The sequence below is a fragment of the Citrus clementina genome, unplaced genomic scaffold (genome assembly GCF_000493195.1).
Source record: "Citrus clementina cultivar Clemenules unplaced genomic scaffold, Citrus_clementina_v1.0 scaffold_2, whole genome shotgun sequence".
Lineage (NCBI taxonomy): Eukaryota > Viridiplantae > Streptophyta > Magnoliopsida > Sapindales > Rutaceae > Citrus > Citrus x clementina.
In genome coordinates, this window is record NW_006262688.1 from 31,231,671 (window position 1) to 31,254,278 (window position 22,608).

The window sequence follows — 22,608 nt, forward strand, 5'->3', positions numbered from 1 at the left end:
TGTTGAATTAGTTGGCATTGATCAAATGCAAATGCTGGTCCATTTTCTATAAAGTTGAAAATGAAATTTAGCCTTACAGATCTCATCGAATGGATTGATAATCAACAGTTTGACGGCGAAAAAGACGAGCAGACAAAGCGCATTCAGCGGCGCTTGGACGGAGCGCTGTGCTTGAAGGACGCCAAAGAAAGTCCAGGCAGGCCATTTGTTTATTGTAAATTTATAAAAGCCGGTCATTTTTTTTGTGTGGATTGACTGGACCATTAAACTACAACTCAACTCGTTAGTTCGATAGATGACTTTTTCATTTCCCCACATGTATGATGTGGTTCCATTCACTCGTATACACCGTCGGGGGAAGGATTTTTCCTAATTATTCGAAAATAAATTCGACTCGCCTTGATTCAGACATTTAGATTACATCATAATAAAATTGATTCGGACATTTAGATTGTATTATAATTAAATTAACCTTGGAATAGATAACTTTTTTAGTTATTATTTTTTCGGAATTCAAATTCTAATGGTTAGTTAAAGAGTCCCAAAGGCAAGTGAAGCAAATATTTTTTCTTTTAAATTACACTAACAACAACCTAATCTCCTCTCCATCTAGGTGAATACAATTAGGGGTGTTCGTTTATAAATTTCGTTAATCTACAATTTTACTGATTATAAATTTTCAATTCAATTCAATCTACGAATTAGTGAAATTCAATCCAAATCGAATGTGGATTTAACCTAATCCATATCCAATCCAATATTATGTGGATTAGATTGCGGACTAAAATTTTTTAATTTTTTCCAATCCACAAACTAACTAAATAAAAAAATTAATATAAAAATAAATTTACTACTGATAAAAATTAAAATTAAATAAGATAAAAAAATTAACTGTTTAAATAAAACTAGAAAATACCTTCAAATTTTCAAAATATAACACACCAAAAAGAAAAAATCTCATTTGTTTAGATCAATACGTGAAAATTAACTATTTAGGAAGTTATATTTGTTTATTTAATTTATTTTTGTTTTATATTATTATTGGATAAAATATAATATGGTGTTAATATAATTATATTTTAACTTATTTATTTATTAGTAAGTACTAATGCTATATTTATAAGTTTTATTTTTTAATTAAATAAATATTTTTATTTTTTTTGGGATTCACAGATTTTTATGGATTTACAAAAGTGAATTCACATCTAATTCATCAACTGTGTATTTTTAAAATTTTAATCCAATCCAATCTACCAATCCATAGATTAGATTTTTACGAATCAGATTTTTATGAATTAAACGGATTGAGCATATCGAATTGGATTCAGAACACCCCTAATAGAATTTTACCCTAAACTATTGTTTGCAACTCAAGATATATTATCAGCTGGCTGTAAAACAAAACACTAGTGTTGATTGAATATTGCTTAATTGTCTGGGATATCTCTTACTCAAGCGTGATATTTTGTAAAAAATTTTATCAATATAATAAGAAACACAGAGAGGATATATATTACATAAGATTGACATAGTGCTTAGGGTTACCTGTTAAAGTAGTAATCGAAACAGAATCTATTCAAGGCCAATCTTTGTCAAAGGTCATGGAGCGGGAGCCCCTTTATAAAGAGATATGAGAAGAATTTTTTTACATTGACCCATACTGCATGACAATAAATTTATTTTTATTAACAACTAAGCTTGATATTTTTCAACAATGTATGGAGAAATAATTAAATTAAAATCTCCACCCAAAAAAAAAGGGCCCACTCACTTTCCCAATATGAAATTGGCACTGCTTGATTAAACAAGTAATGTTGCCACAATTGTCATAATCAATTTACATAAAAAGTAGATGATTTTCAATCTCGATCCTCTTTCCGACAAGCCTCACTAGTCACTGCCAATTTCTATCTTTTCATTTCTTTTCAAGCTTATATTTAAATATAAAATTTAACTGTTCCTGGAAGGGGCCCGCATTGCTTTACATATATTAATTAATGTCTTTGCATTAGGGATGGCAAAAATTCCCACGGGAACGGATATTTTCGGGAATTTTTTTCATTCGGAGAGGGTATAAGGATAATTTTATACTTAATTTTTTATTCGGGGAGAGGACGGGGAAAATTTTTTACCTAATTTTTTATTCGGGGAGGGACGAGGATGAGGTGGAATCCCAATCCCCTACCCATTTCCCCATTTTAATTTTTAATTTTATTTTTATTTTTAAAATTACTAATAAATAAATAACAAAATTATAAATATTGTTAAAAATAATAAATATCAAAATATTTATATTATTAAATGCTAATAGGTATCCTACATTAGCTCGAATTGCTAGAGATATTTTGGCAATTCTAATTACAACAGTTGCTTCTGAATCAGCTTTTAGCACCGGTAGTAGAGTTGTGAGCCCACACCATAACAAACTTCATCCAAGCACATTGGAGGCCTTAATGTGCTGTCAAAGTTGGTTACGAGCTTACAATAACAGTATGAGTTTATTTTACATTGTGATTATATTATACAGTTATTAATATTTGCACTTATAAATTACTTTATTTATATTATTTTTATTGTTTTATAATTATTTTAATAATTTATATTTTGAATGTGACTTTGTAATGGATCAATATTAATGTAAGATATATTTTGAACTTTATTTTTATCTGAATTTTTTTATTTTAATATGATTAATTTAAAATCGAAAATAAAAATAATGTACTAGACTATTAGTTATTCGGGGATCGAGGACCCTCGGGAATCTCCTGTTATTATTCGGGGAGGAGATAAAAATTCTCTCAAGTAATTCTGATGGGGACGAGGAGGGGACGGGGACATATGCAAAATATCGGGGATGGGTATGGGGAGATTGGTCCCCTCCCCTCCCCTCCACGTTGCCATCCCTACTTTGCATTGCTTTTTGTCTGTAAGTCAGGACACGTGTGCTATTTGCTTTGGGTGTGTGCTGTAACATAGCAACCTACGTTTGTCTACGAACATAATGATGAAGAGTAGGCCCAGAGATATCAATTTTAATATTTTGTCAAATTATTCCGTCGAAAGTTTTAAATCATGCTCATAGTTCTCGTTCTAATTATCTTACTTATGGTTGCGGAAACATCATGTAGAAGAAAACTGATGCGTGTTGATATTATGAAGACAAAAGGTAAAAGAAACAAATTGTAGTTTCACTACCATGAGATTTGATGATTAATTTTTGATAACATGTTCTCCCTTCAAATTTATGGCTGATTTATTTTTAGATTTTAAGCTTTGATGCTCGCAAATATTATCATTAACAAAATATAATGAATTTTTTTTTTGTATGTTAAACCATCTGATATCCGAAAATCACATTAAATCTTAACTAATCTAAATTCGAGTCTGATAGGACCACTAAAGCGGTAAATATTTATATTTTTAAATTTTGAACCGAGAACTTTAATTAAATTAGAACAACTCATTATCAATTGATCTACGCGCTTGTTAGTAAACTTATTTCATTTTTCCTTTGTTCATAAATGCATCAAATCAATAAAACATTGTTATCGTTTGAACATAGACTTTATCAAATATTATTATTCTCTCAAACTAAAATCATGAAACTTGACCTGTGAGTAGACAATAAAACTTAAGCATTTTTTAATCGAGACCATGACTTTTTAAGTTGCGGTTACTGGTATGGACAAATTTAATGTTGTGCATGTGAATGAGATTAGGTGTACCAATCCTGAGGACAAAATTACGTTACCCCACTCTATATTGTTTTATTGCACCAAGTTTTAAGTTATAAGTAAAATTTTGTAAATCCCTTGAGAACTTGTGACAAGTAACAAAAAAAAATTAAGGATTTGATGGAAACACGTGAAAAAGGAATGGAATAAAGCAACCAAAATCCAAGAATCATATTTACCACTGTTAAAGGCGGAGTCTCTAGAAGTTGAATCTGCAGGACAATTTACCCCCGAATAATAAGCTACAAACAGCCGAACGTGACGTTTGGATTAGCTCAAATACACGTTAGACTCATCAGAGACTAAATCGCTTCTATAAATAAGACAACTCAAGCTCTCAGTTATTGAACACAAATCCCATAAGCTGAACTTGGAACAATAAAAGAAATGACGTTTCCAAGCAAAGAAATGACGTTTCCAAGCAGATATGTTCTTTCATTACTTTTAATCCTTTTGTTATCATCAGCTTCACGGACAAATTCAGATTCAGTTGAAGACAGTTTTATCCATTGCCTCAATTCCAATTCTGATCTTTCAGTTCCTTTCTCAACCTTCTGCGACCAAAAAAATTCTTCATTTGGTTCTATCCTACAATCCTCTGCTCAAAACCTCAGGTACTTGACTCCTTCAATGCCAAAACCTGAGTTTATCTTCACACCTTTATACGAATCCCATGTCCAAGCCGCTGTTATTTGCTCCAAACAGCTTGGAATCCATCTTAGAGTTCGAAGCGGAGGCCATGATTATGAGGGTCTTTCTTATGTTTCCGAAATTGAAACACCCTTCATTATTGTAGACCTTGCCAGGCTTCGAGCCATAAGCGTTGATATTGAAAGTAATAGCGCCTGGGTTCAAACTGGCGCCACGATCGGTGAAGTTTATTACAGAATTGCTGAAAACAGCAAAATCCATGGCTTTCCTGCTGGTCTTTGCACAAGCTTAGGCGTTGGTGGGCACATAACAGGCGGTGCTTATGGCTCCATGATGAGAAAATACGGCCTGGGAGCTGACAATGTCCTGGATGCCCGAATTGTTGATGCTAATGGCAAGATTCTCGACAGAGAAGCTATGGGAGAAGATCTATTTTGGGCTATTAGAGGCGGCGGAGGAGCAAGCTTCGGAATTATTCTTTCCTGGAAGATAAAACTCGTTCCAGTTCCGGAAACTGTGACTGTGTTTACAGTAACCAAGACCCTGGAACAGGGTGCCACAAAAATACTTTACCGATGGCAACAAGTTGCAGATAAGCTTGATGAGGATCTTTTCATCAGAGTAATTATACAAGCAGCTGAAATCCCCGGACGAAAAGGTCAAAGAACTATCTCAACTTCTTACAATGCCCTGTTTCTTGGTGGAGTTGATAGACTTCTCCAAGTAATGCAAGAGAGCTTCCCGGAATTGGGATTGACCCAAAAGGATTGTATCGAAACAAGCTGGATCAAATCTGTGCTGTATATTGCCGGCTATCCAAGCAACACACCACCTGAAGTTCTTCTGCAGGGAAAATCTACTTTCAAGAACTATTTCAAAGCCAAATCAGACTTTGTTAGAGAACCCATTCCTGAAACTGCACTTGAAGGGCTGTGGAAAAGATTTCTGGAAGAAGAAGGTCCGTTGTCAATATGGAATCCTTATGGTGGAATGATGAGCAAGATTGCAGAATCTGCAATTCCTTTTCCTCACAGAAATGGTACTTTATTCAAAATCCAGTACGTAACTAACTGGCAAGATGGAGAAAAGAACATGGCGAAGCATATGGAATGGATCAGGAGGTTGTACAATTACATGGCTCCTTATGTTTCAATGTTACCCAGGGCTGCATATGTGAATTACAGGGATCTTGATTTGGGCATGAACAACAAGAGTAACACGAGTTTCATTCAGGCCACTGCTTGGGGGTCCAGGTATTTTAAGGATAATTTCATGAGGTTGGTAAGAGTGAAGACCAAAGTCGATCCCGATAACTTTTTCAGGCATGAACAGAGCATTCCACCTCTTCCACTGCAGCAAGGCTAGAGATTATTGAAGAGTTGGAGCGATGTACGGCTTGATTGGAATAGTATTAGCTTATTTGTATTAGATATAATGTTTGGCTATTTAAACATAATAGAAAAATGTTAAGTATATTATATATATATATATATATATATATATATCGTGGCTTTAAATGTTGTAGAAATGACATTTAATGTTTCTTTCAATATCAACTTTTTTGTCTTGTGTCTCTTTCATTTACAGAAAAATACTTGGGAATTAGGATATAAGTTGATCGACTTGGTTTTCATTGGTCCGATCCCAGAATGTTTTTATTAATTTATTGGAAATTAATGTAAGATGCCGCAACCTTCATACGTTCGTCCCTCCAAAGGCAACAAATAGACATAATCTAGAGAAGTTGGAGCCTTTTAAGAATATAATGTTCATGTCCACCTATAATGTGTCATCAGTTTTATCACTACATCGGTAATATTTTTTTAAATTACTCTTATTGTATGTGGCTATTTTTTTCATACATTTTTATTTCCTTAAGAAGAAGAAGACGAATAAGTGTTGTTTTTAGATGCAGGGAGATCCATTAGGAACTGAATCATCCTGGAAACTGTGTTATCATCATGTACATATATCCAGATATGATATAGCGCTATAAAGAGTCCAAATCATATCTCTCAACAGAAACTGGCATTAACGCATTTGGCATATTCGAATTGAATGCCAAACATGTCAATTTGGATTCATCTCAGTGAGAGAGGAAGCGACATGACGCAGTATTTTACGTATCATGCATGTGCACAGATGGCCGAGGGCGCCAGATGGTTAGTGAATATCGACACATTGCACTCATGCAAATGTATATAGTACCGACATTGATAATTAAAGCTCTCAACACACGCATCAACATTTATATATAGCTCTAAACTAAAATCATGATTTGAAAATAGGTATAGATACAGTAGGTTCAGTGAAGATTCTCATCAAAATGACCAGGTTTTAATAGGACGGAGTGGAGTTCATACCATCACATTTATCTTAGGCATCATTGACTGAGACAGGGAAACGGTTGAAGGAATACTTTATTTGCCGATTGAGGAGACATAAAGGACAAAGCAGACTTCATTTACTGTTAATGGGTATCATCTTCAGCATCGGAATTATCAATTTGTCTGTTTACACCTTCATTCTAGTAGCAAAGCCGTTCAATATACAGTAATGAAGATCTATGGCTCAGATATTCTACCCCATCAAGACAAAACAACTCATGTATATATGTACCCAAAATCTCAGCTCAGTCCAGAAAAATCCACAGAAAAAAGAGAGACAACATGAGGCATATTGTTCTAGTTTCTCTGCTTTTGCTTTTAGTTTCACGGGAGACTTCGAGTTCTATCCAAGAAGATTTCATGCACTGCATGTCAACCCAATTCGGTGAATACACCAGAAGCTTCGAAATCATTTTCAACCAAGATTCCTCTTTGTACTCGTATATCTTGCAGTCTTCTGTGCAGAATCCTAGATACTTGAATGCCACAATCCCAAAACCTCTTCTTATAATTACGCCTTTCCATGAATCTGAAATCCAGGCTGCTGTTTTTTGTAGCAAAAACCATGACTTGCAAATCAGAGTTCGAAGCGGCGGCCATGACTACGAAGGCCTGTCTTACCTCTGCCAAACCCCATTTATCATCATTGATCTTATTAACATGAGATCAATTGAGATCAATTTAGAAGATGAAACAGCTTGGGTGCAATCTGGGGCAAATCTCGGTGAGCTTTACTATGCACTAGCTATGAAAAGTTTAGTTCATGGCTTTCCTGCCGGGCTTTGTCCTACTGTGGGGATTGGTGGACATCTTAGTGGAGGTGGATTTGGGACATTGTTGAGAAAATATGGGCTTGCAGCTGACCAAGTTGTTGATGCTTACTTGATAGATGTTAATGGAAGAATTCTTGATAGAAGAGCAATGGGAGAGGACTTATTTTGGGCCATTAGAGGAGGAGGCGGATCAAGCTTTGGCATCATACTTTCCTGGAAAATCAAGCTGGTTCGAGTTCCAGAAACTGTGACAAGTTTTACGGTTTTAAAAACATTGGAACAAGGTGCCTTAGAGCTTGTTCACAGATGGCAATATATTGCACCTAAATTCCATGAAGATCTATTCATCAGAATTCTCATTGTACATGTGGGTAATGGAGATCAGAAAACAATCCATGCCAACTTCAACTCACTCTTTCTGGGTAAAATTGACAGATTAATCCCATTGATGAATCAAAGTTTTCCTGAGTTAGGATTGCGGGCTGAAGATTGTACAGAAATGAGTTGGGTTGAATCTACTGTCTACTTTGCTGGGTTTTCCAAAGGGTCTCCTTTGGAAATGCTACTGGACAAGAAACAACTTTTCAAGAGCATGTTCAAAGCAAAATCCGACTTTGTGACAGAACCAATACCATTTCATGCCCTTGAAGGAATATGGGGGAGGCTTTTGGAAGAAGAGATGGCTATAATGATAATGGATCCTTTTGGTGGAAAGATGAATGAAATTTTAGAATCTGATGTTCCTTTTCCTCACAGAAATGGTGTTCTGTATAACATACAGTACATGGTGAAATGGGAAGCGAATGGAGTAATGGCATTAAACAGGCACATACATTGGATCAGGTCTCTGTACAAATACATGGCACCATATGTTTCCAGGTCTCCCAGGGCAGCGTATATTAATTACAGGGATCTCGACTTGGGAACCAACAAGCTGCAAAATGCAAGCTACTCCGAAGCAGCTGCTTGGGGTATCAAGTATTTCAAGAGTAACTTCAAGAGACTAGCTCTGGTGAAGAGCAAGGTTGATCCCGGTAATTTCTTCAGAAATGAGCAGAGTATTCCACCATTTCCTACTCCTGGGGAAATAAAACACTTATAGAAATACTGTAGCTCGAATTTCAAGTAATGCAAGTTCCACTATGGCCAACATAAGAAGTTAGTGTCTGATCACTACAAAATCTTTCAGCATTCAAAAGTTTCCTGGTAACCAAGTGCAAAGCTGTAAAGTACAACAATTTCCATGAGTAGGTCCTGCAGTTTTCAAGCTAGTAATCTAATTGCATGTTTATCAGCAATTCCATTCCATCTCTCTGGTTTTTTCCCTTCAGCAACAACTATTACTTGCTCCTATCAAAGGCTGAAAGCTCCTAATTCGGCCGGCGACAGTGGGAACAAAAAGACCAAAAAAATTCCAGAGGCAGAACATGAATTTTAGGGCTGTAGAAAGAGAAGCAAATACTGGAATCATAAACGTACATTCAGCAAATGCTAAGCATCATAAAGATCTATATAGAACCCTTTTCATCTGATGACTTCATGGCCTGCAACTGTGGGATACACATAAAAAGGGTTCCCAAAGGTGGTGCAAGACTATAAAGGATTTCACCAAGTAGCCTTTCATGTAAAGAGCAGAATCAGACTGATCATTGCCTGACACCAACAATACAAAATTTGTGTTCATGTGATCCGCAACAAAACGCAAAAAGTTGGCGACTCACAACAAAATTTACAAATTTACTCAACTTCTATCCTGTCTGATCACTATCAAAAATCCTAATTTCCTGAAATTTACCGTCCTCGGATGGTGATATCCATCAAAGTTTTTTACTTTGATCCTGATTTCTAGTGACAACTTTCTCATAGTCCCAAACAATAACTTTACATCCAGCTTTGAAGTAATGGATCATCTTACGTTAGGACCTAAAGCAGAAGACTGAAACAGACTGAATGATAAGGCCTGATGCTCTTTACTCAGTGAAGAAAACCATTTTCTTATAGCACCAGCAACAGCAGATTGACTTGCAATGGATGGACACATTGAATTGATCTCAATGACTAGTCCAAGATCAACAGAAATGAGCCCAAGCAAAGCAGTCACAATGGCTATTTGAAGAGGAAGACCCGCTCTAGTGGTAGTTTCATGCCACAGAAAAGCAGACAATGTATTACTCAGGTTCTCAACGTTTTTATCCTCACATCCACAAGCAGCAACTCCAAGCCTGAAATTATAAAACAATTAGTTAACTATGGCACCACTTTAATATGTGAAAGGATGTACTGGTATTGAAAGACATTGTGACTATAATTAAATTCATCAAATGTGTACAAGGAATTCAAGTAATCCAGGCATAACAGAACATAAAAATACATTGCCTATCCTCAAGGTTCATTTAGCAATAAAAAATCTTAGCAGCGAAGTTTCGAATATGATTAAACTAAATTAACATCAGAACCAAGAATATAAAACCTTAAAAAAAAAAATGCATCCCACACCCCCCCCCCCCCCCCCCCCCCCCCCCCAAAACAAAAAAAAAACACACACACACACACAGAGATCACACAACTTATAGTGCCTTAATATTTAACAGTAAAACTGTAACAGACCTTCCAATCTGACCGAGAAGAATGACGATGGCAAAGGTGAAGCTCTCTGCAATAGGTAGTTCCAACATTCTCAATAGGCCAGGGACAACTGTGGCAAGTGTCCAATCCCAGCTCTGCAGTTGGAAAGGAAACAAGTAAAAGTTAGAATTGGCTCTCCAGGATGCCATTTCGAGCAAATAAATTCTCCAGGAATGAAAATAACATGCAGAAGAAAATTTTATCATTTCCACAAACATACATATTCAATTGAAATTTAGGAAAAGTTTTCATGAATTTTCAGAGGTATAATAAAAACTTTCTAAAATAATATGCACAGGCGAAAAGAAAAGCAAATAATATCAAATCTGAGTTTCCCCATCAGTATCCAACTTTAACAAAAGAAACCACATAAAATTTTCATTATGCACCACAACTTCAGAGATTTCCAAATGTAACTTCTAACTTGGGAAATTCAAAAAGTACACAAGTACACAATTAGGCGAACTTAAAAAAAAGGGGAAAAAATTAGAGAAAAGAAGAGAGGGTTTACTTTTTGAAATCAATACCCCCTCAACATATAGTCTAATGTTTAATCAATACCCAACATGCAATTAACGTTAAGGATAAGAAATTGAAGAAAATACTCATAGCTATTTGGGAGGGTCGAATCTTTCACCTTAGAGTTAAAGAGAGAATGGGGTGCTGAGATCCCAACCAGGAGTTTTTAAATCTGATTTTTAAAACCAAATTACGTTATTTTTCTCTTCAATCAAAAGAAAAAACAGCAGAAAACAATCATTATTTGATCTGTTTTCATAAGTACATTCCATTTTTTTCATTCATTACTAATATAATGTGTTCCCACATTACAGCTTCAAAAAAGCCTTCCTAGCTTACATTTAATGTGCTTCCGTAATCACAATATAATGACTAACAAAGTTCTAAGTGTAATAGGTTGACAGAAAAGCAAACTTTGGAAGCTGAGTACAATAAACCTACTCAATGTATAAAGCATATAAAACTGATAGATCAAGGAAATTTCAAGATGGCAAACAATTGCTCATTAAAACCAAGGGACAAAGAATTAAGAATAAAATTGAGAATAAGTGTGTCAAAAAAAAAAAAAAACCCAAGAAGTGAATCATACCATTATGCACGACAGTAGCTCCACCAATGATAATACATCAGTGACGTGGCACAAAGTCGTGTTAACAACAGATTTTGATTGTAAAGCAGACATCTTGCACTCATTTAGGGAACCAGATGTCCCACAATTGATATCAAGAGGGCAATAAGGCTCTTGGCAAGTTTGTTCAGCCTGGTCATTATGAAACAAGACATTCACTGTTCGAGCCTCGGCACAGCTCTGAAGCTTTTCCAGAAGCAAGGACATAACAATCTCTACAGAAACTGCATCCTTTGAAAATGGGCATTCTGCACATGGATGAAACTTGGATTGAATCTCATCTGCCAGGGAAATAGAAGAGTTTGCAGCAACTGATGAACATCCTCTTTCAAGAGACATGACAATTGATTTTAGTACAGTCATTGTTAAATCATATTTCCCAGAGGTAAAGATCTTTTCTCCACCCAAATAAGCAAAAATGTGGAGAATCATCAGCACCAGGGAAGGATCAGATGTGTGCTTACGGAAAATGTTGTATGAAGCCGCACAAATAAATCCAATGCAGTCAGTTGCTGTAGCAATTGATGCCAATATAATGCTCCCTGCCATCAACTGTGAAGCTGATGCGGCTTCACTGGACCAAGTAGTATCCACACCATCCAGAAGGATATTGATTTTTGAATTACTCTCACTCAACGTTTCAGAAGATAAATAGGTGCATGTCATGACTTTCCCCTCCATAAGGAAATCCTCAATAAGACTAAGGAGCTCATCCAAACACAACTCATCAAACACTCTCCTTGCCTCAGCATCAGACATCACTACACAATGAGAATGTGAAGTTCAATTTAGAAGAAAAGAAAGATAAATAGTTTTACATCATAAAATTATAGTAGCTCAATACAATATACAATATTGCAATATAAATTACACAAATTATGTACAAATCACATACCTGCATTAAAATGACTGGCAAAAGAATCCAAGCAAAGGATGATATCACTGTTCCAAGATTTCCTAGACTTTTCCTGAGCTATTGTGGAGAAGTTGAGCAGTAACAATGAAAGGAATACGCAAGCCCTCTCTCTAAACATGTCAACATAGCAAGTCAATAAAGTAGTTCCAATTTTGCCATTTCAATGTGCATCAAATGTTCCTTATATTAGCAAATTTAGAAAGAGCTAACAGCTGTAGATAATCAATACAAATAACAAGAAAAGAACCACTTACTTAGAAAGAAGGTGTTCTTCCATTTTAAGAGCAAGCATAATCTTTTGCAATATCCACTCTGTTTGGGAAACCAAAGAGCACTGAGCCATACAAGATTTAGTGGCACAATATATTCTAGAAATACTGCTTTCATCTTTAATATTACTCGGAACAACAAAGTATCGAGGAATATTGTCATGTGCAGGTCCAAGTTCACTTGCAAGAGGAAAATCCCCCCCTTGATCTCCAGACCTACATTTATCTGATATTAGTAGCTTTTCCAGTGCCTGATTATCACAAGCTTTTCCTGCTTGCTCAGCACTAAGAGAAATGTTCCCACTATTTACCTCCACACCAAAGGAATCAAGAGGACCCTCACTCTCACATGGTAATGAATTATGGGAATTTCTGGAAATGTTATAGTTCAACTTGTTGGAATTGATTTCCACATCAATGACATCATAGCTACGAGAGGGCACCGAATTTTCTTTTTCTTTGGACAAACCTCCATAGAATGTTTCCTCTGCCAAGGGTTCAAATTTATTGATATCAAATGTTTCGAGAGCCTGAAACTCAATCTCAGGAAGAGTAGGTGATAGAGGAAATTCCATTGCTGCCCTGTAACATTCCTCATCAGCAGGATTATCCAAATCCAGCAGTTTCATATAATCTCCATCTGCAACTTCCTCAAAATTCATCATAGTTTCATGGAGACTTATAACTGTGTCCGTAATACCCTCTGTGCATGCCTGTGCAGTTCCTATTAGATCATTGGCAGGTCCCAAAGTTTTTTCATGGACTTTAGCATCAAGATTTGCTGTCTTATTCATCTCACCACTGTCACACGAATGCTGAATACCTAAATTCTCTTCCTGAGATACCCTTCTCTTCTTGGGAAACTGATCATGCTTAAAAGCATCTTGATTATTAGCTACTGTATAATTTGCTTCTTCCAGCGTTTTATCTAGTTGCTTGTTCAATATATTATGCAAATCAGATAGCTTCTCCTCTATCTGCAAATGCAACTTCCTATCCTCAGAGTGCAACAATTCAATTGACTCAACTGTATGAAGTAACCTCTTTCTCTTCCTACTAGGCCCATTGACTTTTCCAGCGGCACCAATTTTAAGAGGGCTTCTAACACTAATTTCAGCATCCACAGCAGGCTTTCCATCAAATCTCACTCTGTTAATTTCATCAGACATGCTAGAATTTGTTGCTTGAGCATTCATCAATTTTGATGATGTAGTAAAAGAAAAAGCACCCCTTTCCTGTGAGCCCATCAATTGTCTATCAGAAAAAGATGCTGAACTGGAATTTATTGCAGAACTCTGTAACATTTTTCGGCTAGAGCCTCCAAGCAGAGACTCCAATTTAGGATCTTTAGAATCAATACCTGACATGGATTCACTACAGATCCCTCCAGATAAAGCAAGTGAAGGGGCAATCTGTTGAATCGTTTGCCTGAGAGGACTAGAGGCAGCAACACCCGTGCAGCAATGCTTTTGGAGCTCATTTTCACTTTGAAGGTACATCTGAACTGGTAGGCTTTCCTTCAACTTCAAGATTTGCATATTTGTGGTGTCCCTAACCTGAAAAGCGCATCAAAACAACCTGTCAATAAACCAAGATCAGAAGATAATGCAAATTTTTATAAGAGAAAGCAGTGTCAGCACACAAGATTCGCAAGCAAAAGGCAAACTGAAACTTATAATATAGAAGTTCTCACAGCTACCCGGAAAACAAATGAATTAAGGACGCATTTGGTAGCCCACATTATATGGGATTAAAACACTGTTTTGTATTAAACTTAAGCAGACTCACGTTTGGTGTTAAAAGCAACTACAGCTGCACTGCATTAATGGGCTGCGCTGTTGCCGCATTAGCTTGCCTTTTCCTTTTTTTTTTTAATTTTCTTTATAATAATAATAATAATAATAATAATAATAACAATAATAATAATAATATTGTTATTATTATTATTATTAAAATTTAATAAATATAACTTTTGAATTTAATATAATATTATACACTATTAATATTAAATTTTTTTTACATTATAATTTATTAGTAAATTATAATTTAATATAATTAATAATATAAAATATTATTACATATACTACAGAACTCTTCTTGGATTATTTAGCACAATTTATTTAGTTATATGTTATAACAATTGTATCACTTTATTATTTTGTTATTATCTTGTGATATGTATAAATTTTTATTCTATTATCCTAAGATGACTTTTGAACTAATCTTCTAGGTTTTAACTATTTATTTATGCTGTTATATTATTAGAGATTATTTGATTCAATTTCACAGGTCATATATTTAGAAAATACTGAAAAATAAATGTTATGCTTCCAAAAATTTAAGACTATAAGCTTCGATCTTCATGAAGAATTATGATATTTTTTAATATTTACACTAAAAAAAAAATTGTTAAATTTCTAAAATTTAAGACTTCTATATTTAGTATTTTTCTAAGCACTAATAAATATTATTTAAACAAATATATAATTTAAATTAATCACAAAAAATTAACACAGTACAGTGCAACACCAAATATAGTATAATTAAAAATTAAAACAGTAGAATATAGCACCAAACATTGTGCAGCATTATTATAATATAGTGCTAATATTATACAATATAATACAATACACCAGTATTTAAATAATGCAATACAGTATAATACAATCTAGTGTGCCAAACGCACCCTAAATGTAGATCTAATGATTCAAATGCTAAGCAACCTGGGATGGTTATCTAAAGGCATATGATGAATACATTTCATTGAGGGCTGCAATGGTAATCTTTCAGATATATAAGTTACTTAGCAGCATACAACTATACAGGCGAACAGAAAATATATATAATGTTCATGATCGAAAAAGAACATTTCTGTCTGAACATGATAAGTAAGAGAAAAAGATAAACAAAGAAGAAAGAAAGTTTTTTGGCTGCATTAAATTAGAAAGCGCACCAGTATTATGTCAAATAAGTCTAGAAGTGTTCATACTGTAAAGCTGCTGCCTTGAGGTAAATTTTTGTCAAAAAATCAACCTATAGAGCCAAAACAGGTATGCTACTTTTCCAGAATAAATTCCATAGCCATAAAGCACAAAAGAAGCAACAGTACTAAAAATTCGGAAAACAAATTCAGGAATGCTATGATTGAATAACTGACCTTCACATTTCCCAGATTATCTGTACCTTCAGTGTTGGATGAGAAACATTGATCAACTGTATCCAAACGATGCAAAAACTGAGCAAAGTCCACCTTCAAGCGCCCTAGTTCTTGGTGCAAAATAATATTCCGATCTTTTTCCAACTTAGCCACTTGCTTGGCATGTTTTACTTGCATTTTTTCAAACTTCAATTGCTTTTTCAACAGCTTCGCCTTTCCAGAATCTACATACTTATCAACTTGAATAGCAGAAGCGTCGAATGATTTTCTAGAGGAATGCAGGTCATGTATCTGCTTCTGCAATTCATCAATCCTTCCTCTAGCTTCTTCCAATTGTTGAGAAAGATGGTCAGCAGCAAGACATTTACCTTGAACAACTTTTCTATGCTCTTGTGGTTTGATCATCTCCAAATCTGATAGTTCTTTCCCACCAACAGATTTCTCCTTGTCAACCCCGCACCTTCTGCTTGCCTCCTCAAATTTCATAATTTCCAAACCCAAATTTGGCTCTTCTCCAACTTTCTGCAATGTGTTCACCTTAGACCCATTCTTCATTTTCAGAAATCCAGCATCTGTATCTGGTTTGCAACCATGAGTCTCAACAGAATGTCCAGACACAAGGTCATTTATCTCCTTCTGTAGTTCCACAATTCTTCGTCCAGCCTCTTCCAACTGCTGAGACAACCTTTCAGTGTGACGCTTTTCTTCCTCAGCCTGCTTTCTACTGGCTTCTGCTAGCTTTCTTTGATCCTCTGCTTTAGCCATCTCTAAATGTGCATGTTCTCTTTCTTTACTCAGCATCTGTTTTTCAGCTTCAAGCTTTTTTCTCAAGGCTTCTGACTTTGATGCCTCAGAAACCAACATTGATTTTGCATCATCAGCTTCTCTACGCAATGCCTCCAACTGCAGTCGGTATTCCTCTGCCTTTTTTCCTTCAATATTTGCACGTTGTCTTTCTTTACACACCATCTGTTTCTCAGCTTCAAGCTTTTTGCTTACAGCTTCTGATTTTGATGCCTCAGAAACCAACATCAATTTTGCATCATCAGCTTCTTTACGCAATGCCTCCAACTGAATTCTGTATTCCTCTGCCTTCTTTCCTTCATTATTTGCACGCTTTTTTTCTTTACTCACCTTCTGTTTTTCAGATTCAAGTTTCTTGGTCATGTCTCCTAACTTTGAGGACTCCAAAACCAACTTTGCACGCCTCCTTTCTTCCTCAACAGCTTCCTTACGCAATGCCTCCAATTGAAGTTTGTACTCCTCTGCCTTCTTCCCTTCAATATTTGCACGCCTCCTTTCTTCCTCGGCCTTGCCTTTTTCAGCCTCAACACATTTCCATGCTTCAGCAGCCCTCTTCTTCTCCACCTCAGCATTTTTCTTTTCTGACTCTGCCCTTATTTTCTCTTTCTCAACCTCCCCTTTTAGCCGTTTTATTTCCCTTTCATTTTCTGTGACTCGAATGTCAAGAAGCTTTACTTCCTCAACACTTTGAGCATTTGATCCTCCTTTCTTCCGTTGTAATATAGAGATTTCAGACTTTAAAGCAGATATCTCATTCTCCAATGAAACTTTTGCCGCCAATACTTCCTCTCTTCCCTTTTTCTCAACTTCAGCACGTGCCTTCTCTTCTTGACATGCTGAACGAACACAAAACTTCTAAATTGAGATGGAAACTAAATGCATCAAGCATCAACCAAAAAATGACACACAAAACACTCAGATGATAAATGCATTGGAGAGCATAAGAAAATAAAACTACATTGCATTCACCTTTCTTGAGACTTAGATTTTCAGCTTGAATCTTGTCTAGTTGCTGTTCAAACAGCTTCAGAGCCTGGCGCAAGGCAGTCCGATTCCCTTGGGACTTTTTATATTTATCTTCCCACTGAGACCATAAAAACAAATAAAGAAATCAAATAAATATATATAAACTGAACAAGTATATGAAATAATGCACAATTCTGAATCATTTTGATGATTAAAAAATAAATAAAAACACATACCACTCGACAGCAGGGATTGGAAGCCTCCGGCTTTGCTGAAATATCCGTCGCCATTGCTGCACGTAAAAGAAGTGTTTGAATCGATACTTCGGATTAAAAAGAACAACAAAAAAGGGAATTAGAGAGAGAGAGAGACTTACTTCACTTGTTTTGCAGCTTAATCGTTGGGCATTGTGGATAAAGAGAGAAAATAGGAAGTGTAAGAGCCCTACAAGATACGTCGTCTTGATCTGCACATAAGGTAAGAACATGAAAATTGAAAAACCCTACACCTACTGAGTTGCAGAGAGAAAGATAGAGAGAAACCCTAAAAGGATATAGGGCGGTTCGACCCAGTTTCAAAAGTCGGTCCAAGTTGGACTTGGATCCATCCAGTTTCCAGTCCACGTCTAATTAATTTAATTCGGAGTTCTTCTATTTACGCTCCACCCAAATCCTTAATGAACCCCGAACAAACTTTATCAATATAAAAGCTATCATTCATTAACCGTAATACTAACATCTTTTATTTTGTTTGATGAAGTAATAATAATTTCATATAATATTAAGATTTAATAATTTTAGTATGATATTAACTGTATTATCTCTAATATCTCTTCTCTAATATTCTTCCGAGACTTAATATAAATTAAAATTCTTATCGTACTAGTTAAATATTTAAATTTAAAATTTTAATTTTATGTCTGTCGCCGTCATGCACAGTGTGCAATAGTGTGTGATAGCATGTGTCAATAATTCATTAGTAAGGACATAGGACCCACAAAATAGTCCCACTAATAAAATCTTGACATATGTCCCACCACAAACCTCATCAAATTTATAAGCTTGTTCTCATCTTTTGGTGGAATTTCCCTCATTCAAGAAAAGGTGCTCGTAACTCACAAGCCATGAAGATTTGACTGTTGAAGCTCCTTCCTCATAGAAGCAAACTTAGGGCTTTGGACGTTTGGTCCTTCTGCCGTTTTGCTTTGGGCGAGCAATACTCAGTAATAACTTACAAAAAAAAAAAAAGGGAAAAAAAAACACACACACACACACGCTTGACCAAACATTGTTCTAATAATGTTCATCTTTTCTTGTAGTACGGAACCTATCAAGCATTATTGGAACAACCTATTTATCCTTGAAAGCATCTTGTGGTCTTTCTTTTAGATGTCGTTACGGTCTTGGTGAAGTTAGCCGTCGCGAGCACCACTAGATTTTCAACGAGGTGGAAATTCTCGAATTCTGTATGTACATGTTCCTGCGGCTCGGATGAGTATTCTTGTTTATATCGCTACGGCTGTAAACACTTTCTTTTCCTATTAACAAGGCATCCCCTTGTTCGTCGCTCTTCCGGAACCGGTATAGAAATGGGCTTTTAGATCACTCTTCAAAACTCCATTAAGCTCCCATCAACTAAAGATCTGTATTGAGTAGAAATTTCCACTTGATGGGTAATCAAACAATAAATAAAGTATCAATCTCATTTATACAGAACTTTTCATCATAGGAAACTACACAAAATTGACACAACCCATGACCCGGAAGAAGAAATTGACTAGACTAACAGATTCTAAGGTATAAATTAATTTAATGGCTGAAGAAAGAATGTTTAGCCCAATTCCCTCCTTGAACCTCACAAAGTTGTAACCGATTAAGGGCAGCTACAATCTTCATTGAATTATTTACTCTTCTCCGCTGCTTTTGTCTGAGGAAGTGTTCCAAATACTCGGTCCCACAGTGAAGATGTGATCCCAAAACCCTTATTTTGAATTCTGAAGTGATGATTTAAGTGATATTTCTGTAAAAACACAAAAAGAGTTGTCAGCATCCAGTTTGATATATCCAAACACTGTAATGGACAATCTAGAACGAGATGTGTGACAAAAAACTAACTTATGGCATGCTAGAATTTGGATGTAAGTTTCAGCTTAAATTTTAAACATGAAAGTTCAGCTGAGAAATATTCAGACACAGAAAGGAGGAATGAAAAGGTACAAGGGCAAACCAAAAGTATACAAGCTCACAATCCTATCAATCATTTGGTGAGTGTCGGCTAAAATTCGACTCCAACATTAGGTATTTGAAACTAGGAAGCTTGCCTAGTGTTGGATTTAGCTTTTATTGAAAAATATAAATTGAACCTCATTCAAGCTATGAAATTAAAAACTACAACCAAGTCTGTGGCCTTACAATTCATTTACATCTTTTGCAAAAGCAGATAAGAAGTGTAAGTACTTAACTAGCAAGCAAATGAGCAATAGGAGATTATGTATCTTTTGAAATTGCAAAAAAAGAACTACTCTTACCTTGAGATTTTTAGGTACTTCACTTGAAGGCTGACCATGGTGCAGGTAGTAATGGGTGACATCATACATCACATAACCAAGTAAACCACCTCCAAACAAAGCAGGAGTTGTTGTAGGAGCCGATACAAGACTAAGCAGTTTCCAGAACTGGAAACAACAGTAGGTGAAAATAGTATTAAGCGAAAACTATAAATTGAGCTTCATAACCAAGCAAAACATATCAGTCGTATTTCAAACTATATGTCACAATTAGTTCCAACTATTTCAGACTTCAAACATAAACATTTAGATTAGTCAATATTAGTAAAAATTTTGTTAATAGATTTTAGCCTTGAAACAGTTTCGACATATTGCCAATTGCTCATATAGCATTTACTAGGACTGTATCAACCAAAGTACAAATCATCATGAATAAAGTGAATCTATTCAAACAAAACATAAATGACAAAATATAGATTTTTCACTTGTGAGTGTTTCCAAATCAAGTGCAGAATGGGAATTACCCTGCCCTTACTCAAATCAATAGATCAATTAAGTTCCTAAATGACCAAAAGCACTATAAAACTCCTCAATTCTGGCAAATTCAAATAAATAGTACAGAATATTGCAATGGATGCACAGGTCCAAAAGTCATTACTTCAGTCAAGACTTGTAATAATCGTCAAGAATGTAATGCAAGGAAAATATACTTACCGGAAACAATAAAACAGCTGTTGCGGCAGGAGGAAAAACAAGCCGTAGGCCATCCATAGGATGCTTATGATGGCAACCGTGAAGAAGATAGTGAATGGTGTTTCCCCTAAAGCAAGTTCTTAACAACTTCAGAACAGTTTTAAGTTAACTGAAGAGGGTAGATACACATATTGCAATTAGGAGAATAAAAAAGCATGTGCGCATCTGCATGCATTTTTCTGCGTGAATGTTTGGGGGGGGGGGGGCCGGGGAGAGAGAGAGAACAAACCAGTAACTCCTCGTTTTGATGTGGAAGAGGAAACGGTGCAAAGTATACTCAAGCAGTGTCCAAACAAAGATGCCAAAAAGCACCATCAGAGCTACATGCGGAAGTGTCTGGCCCATTCTAATAGACATCGAGATGCACCAACAAACAACTGGCAGCCAAATGACCGGAATTGCCCACCAGATTGTGAGAGTCAAGAACTGCGTACAACAAAAATGAGTAAGTACTGCAGAAGCATATGATCTAAAAAGGCAGAACTGTAACAACTAGAAACGAAATTCATGCAAAGGGCAGTGTTCTAGGATGTGCCTCCAACTGCGTGAATCGATACTTGGAATGCTATTTACAAGGAAAAAGGCCTTACCTCCCAAAAATCACTTTCGAAAAATCTAGGGCCTTCCTTGCTTACGATTGGCTGGTGAACCCATTCCTGATAAGCTTCTCCAAGATGACCGACCTGTGTCAAATTCTCCAAAGGTTAAAAGAAACAACACAAATCGAAATACCATTGAAATGAACTTGTAATTAATCTAATCAAGAGCTACGAAATCAAACAAAAAGAACAAGCAGTTTCAATGTGTAACACTGAACTGCAAGAGAGCTTCACATATTGGTCCTTTCATAATTGATTGTACATTAGATAAGTAAGTATATATAAAAAGAAAAATAAAAAAAGAAGAGAAAAAACCCACAAATGTTCGGAACATCACAATGCAACTCTACCTGGAAGACAAGGGGTTTGTTTAAATCGACAGTGAACTCCTGTGCAACAACCATCTTGTCTTCTTACTAACTGAAAGAAAACAATGAGACGAAACTGATTATGTAAGAAACAAGCAATCAATTTTAAAACCAAAGAAAAAACAAACGTCAATGTCACGCCCATATTCACAATAATTGCTGCGGCTAGATTAAATAACAAATCTTAATTTTCATTTCTCAGCATCACAACAATTGTTTCTCCTCACGAAAAGTAAAAACAAACAATTGTAACTCGTAATCCAAATATTTTACTTTCCTCAACTATTATTTCGTCAAGAAAAACAGCAATGCACTCAATAAAATCACAAGAAAGAACTACAAAATTCTCATGAATTTTCAAAAGCAAGAGATTGTATAGATCTGAAGAAATTATTATTTATTTTTTTTGCCGCGGGGGGGGGGGGGCAATCAACGAAATAAAAAATCGAACGTCAAAATGTACTAACCAGGAACAATGCGGGTCGGATCTGAATCTGAACCCGATATATCTCTCCTTCTAAAAGGAACACCACTTCTGCCGCCGCAATTGTTTTTGTGTTTTTTTGCTTAATATATATTTTTTTTCTTTTCGGAAGGAGTGATGATGGAAGGCCGCGCCTGACTTGACTGTGGAGATTGTAAAGTGTATTTTAGTAAACACGAGTTGTAAAGATATGCGCCGTTGATTATTAGCGGCACCAGAGAATCAGATTCAGCCAGCTGATTTTCCCGTTGGATTCTATCGGTTGCCAGTCTGGCACGTTTAAACTACAGCTTGGCTTTCATATTTTGGGGGAATCCTGGAGTGTATGACAGTTCACGTGTTAATGAGATTCTGAAGCTGATGTGGCGACAAATTATGGGCTCGAAGGTATCGGTCCTTCTCCACCTTTATTCTTCGGACCAAGATTCTTTTTTAATTTGATTTCCTTTTATTAATTTGATTTCCTCCT

At 35.7% G+C, this 22,608-nt stretch overlaps 4 protein-coding genes across 4 annotated transcripts; 2 read left to right on the forward strand and 2 right to left on the reverse strand.

The window, feature by feature from the left end:
* Positions 1-4,088: 4,088 nt before the first annotated feature.
* LOC18051749 (berberine bridge enzyme-like 13) lies at positions 4,089-5,836 on the forward strand. The gene has a single exon (XM_006448799.2). It carries the CDS (start codon positions 4,122-4,124, stop codon positions 5,748-5,750), a length of 1,629 nt encoding a protein of 542 aa, XP_006448862.1. The 5' UTR covers positions 4,089-4,121; the 3' UTR covers positions 5,751-5,836.
* A 757-nt stretch (positions 5,837-6,593) lies between these two features.
* LOC18051750 (berberine bridge enzyme-like 22) lies at positions 6,594-8,650 on the forward strand. The gene has a single exon (XM_006448800.2). It carries the CDS (start codon positions 7,055-7,057, stop codon positions 8,645-8,647), a length of 1,593 nt encoding a protein of 530 aa, XP_006448863.1. The 5' UTR covers positions 6,594-7,054; the 3' UTR covers positions 8,648-8,650.
* A 22-nt stretch (positions 8,651-8,672) lies between these two features.
* On the reverse strand, positions 8,673-18,090 carry LOC18051751. The gene is made up of 9 exons (XM_006448801.2): positions 17,806-18,090; positions 17,666-17,721; positions 17,433-17,547; positions 15,660-17,299; positions 12,488-14,058; positions 12,213-12,343; positions 11,279-12,078; positions 10,153-10,265; positions 8,673-9,767 (listed from the first exon to the last, which is right to left on the reverse strand). The coding sequence occupies exons 2-9, from the start codon at positions 17,717-17,719 to the stop codon at positions 9,452-9,454; spliced, it is 4,740 nt and encodes a 1,579-aa protein (XP_006448864.1). The 5' UTR covers positions 17,720-17,721; positions 17,806-18,090; the 3' UTR covers positions 8,673-9,451.
* Positions 18,091-18,565: 475 nt separating this feature from the next.
* Positions 18,566-22,398, reverse strand: LOC18051752 (dihydroceramide fatty acyl 2-hydroxylase FAH1). Its single transcript, XM_006448802.2, has 7 exons — positions 22,123-22,398; positions 21,638-21,707; positions 21,279-21,371; positions 20,918-21,114; positions 20,650-20,755; positions 19,957-20,103; positions 18,566-19,448 (listed from the first exon to the last, which is right to left on the reverse strand). The coding sequence occupies exons 2-7, from the start codon at positions 21,689-21,691 to the stop codon at positions 19,329-19,331; spliced, it is 717 nt and encodes a 238-aa protein (XP_006448865.1). The 5' UTR covers positions 21,692-21,707; positions 22,123-22,398; the 3' UTR covers positions 18,566-19,328.
* Positions 22,399-22,608: the final 210 nt, after the last annotated feature.

Bases quoted from the DNA above. Each gene is read 5' to 3' on its own strand.
- LOC18051749 (XM_006448799.2), top strand. From the start codon at position 4,122: ATGACGTTTCCAAGCAAAGAAATGACGTTTCCAAGCAGATATGTTCTT.
- LOC18051750 (XM_006448800.2), top strand. From the start codon at position 7,055: ATGAGGCATATTGTTCTAGTTTCTCTGCTTTTGCTTTTAGTTTCACGG.
- LOC18051751 (XM_006448801.2), bottom strand. From the start codon at position 17,719: ATGGCGACGGATATTTCAGCAAAGCCGGAGGCTTCCAATCCCTGCTGT. The intron at 17,548-17,665 runs GTATGTGTTTTT...TTATGGTCTCAG, and splicing joins CCAATCCCTGCTGTCGAGTG to TGGGAAGATAAATATAAAAA. The intron at 14,059-15,659 runs GTCAGTTATTCA...TGCGCTTTTCAG, and splicing joins ATAATCTGGGAAATGTGAAG to GTTAGGGACACCACAAATAT.
- LOC18051752 (XM_006448802.2), bottom strand. From the start codon at position 21,691: ATGGTTGTTGCACAGGAGTTCACTGTCGATTTAAACAAACCCCTTGTC. The intron at 21,115-21,278 runs GTAAGGCCTTTT...TGTTGTACGCAG, and splicing joins TCGAAAGTGATTTTTGGGAG to TTCTTGACTCTCACAATCTG. The intron at 20,104-20,649 runs GTAAGTATATTT...TGTTGTTTCCAG, and splicing joins CAGCTGTTTTATTGTTTCCG to TTCTGGAAACTGCTTAGTCT.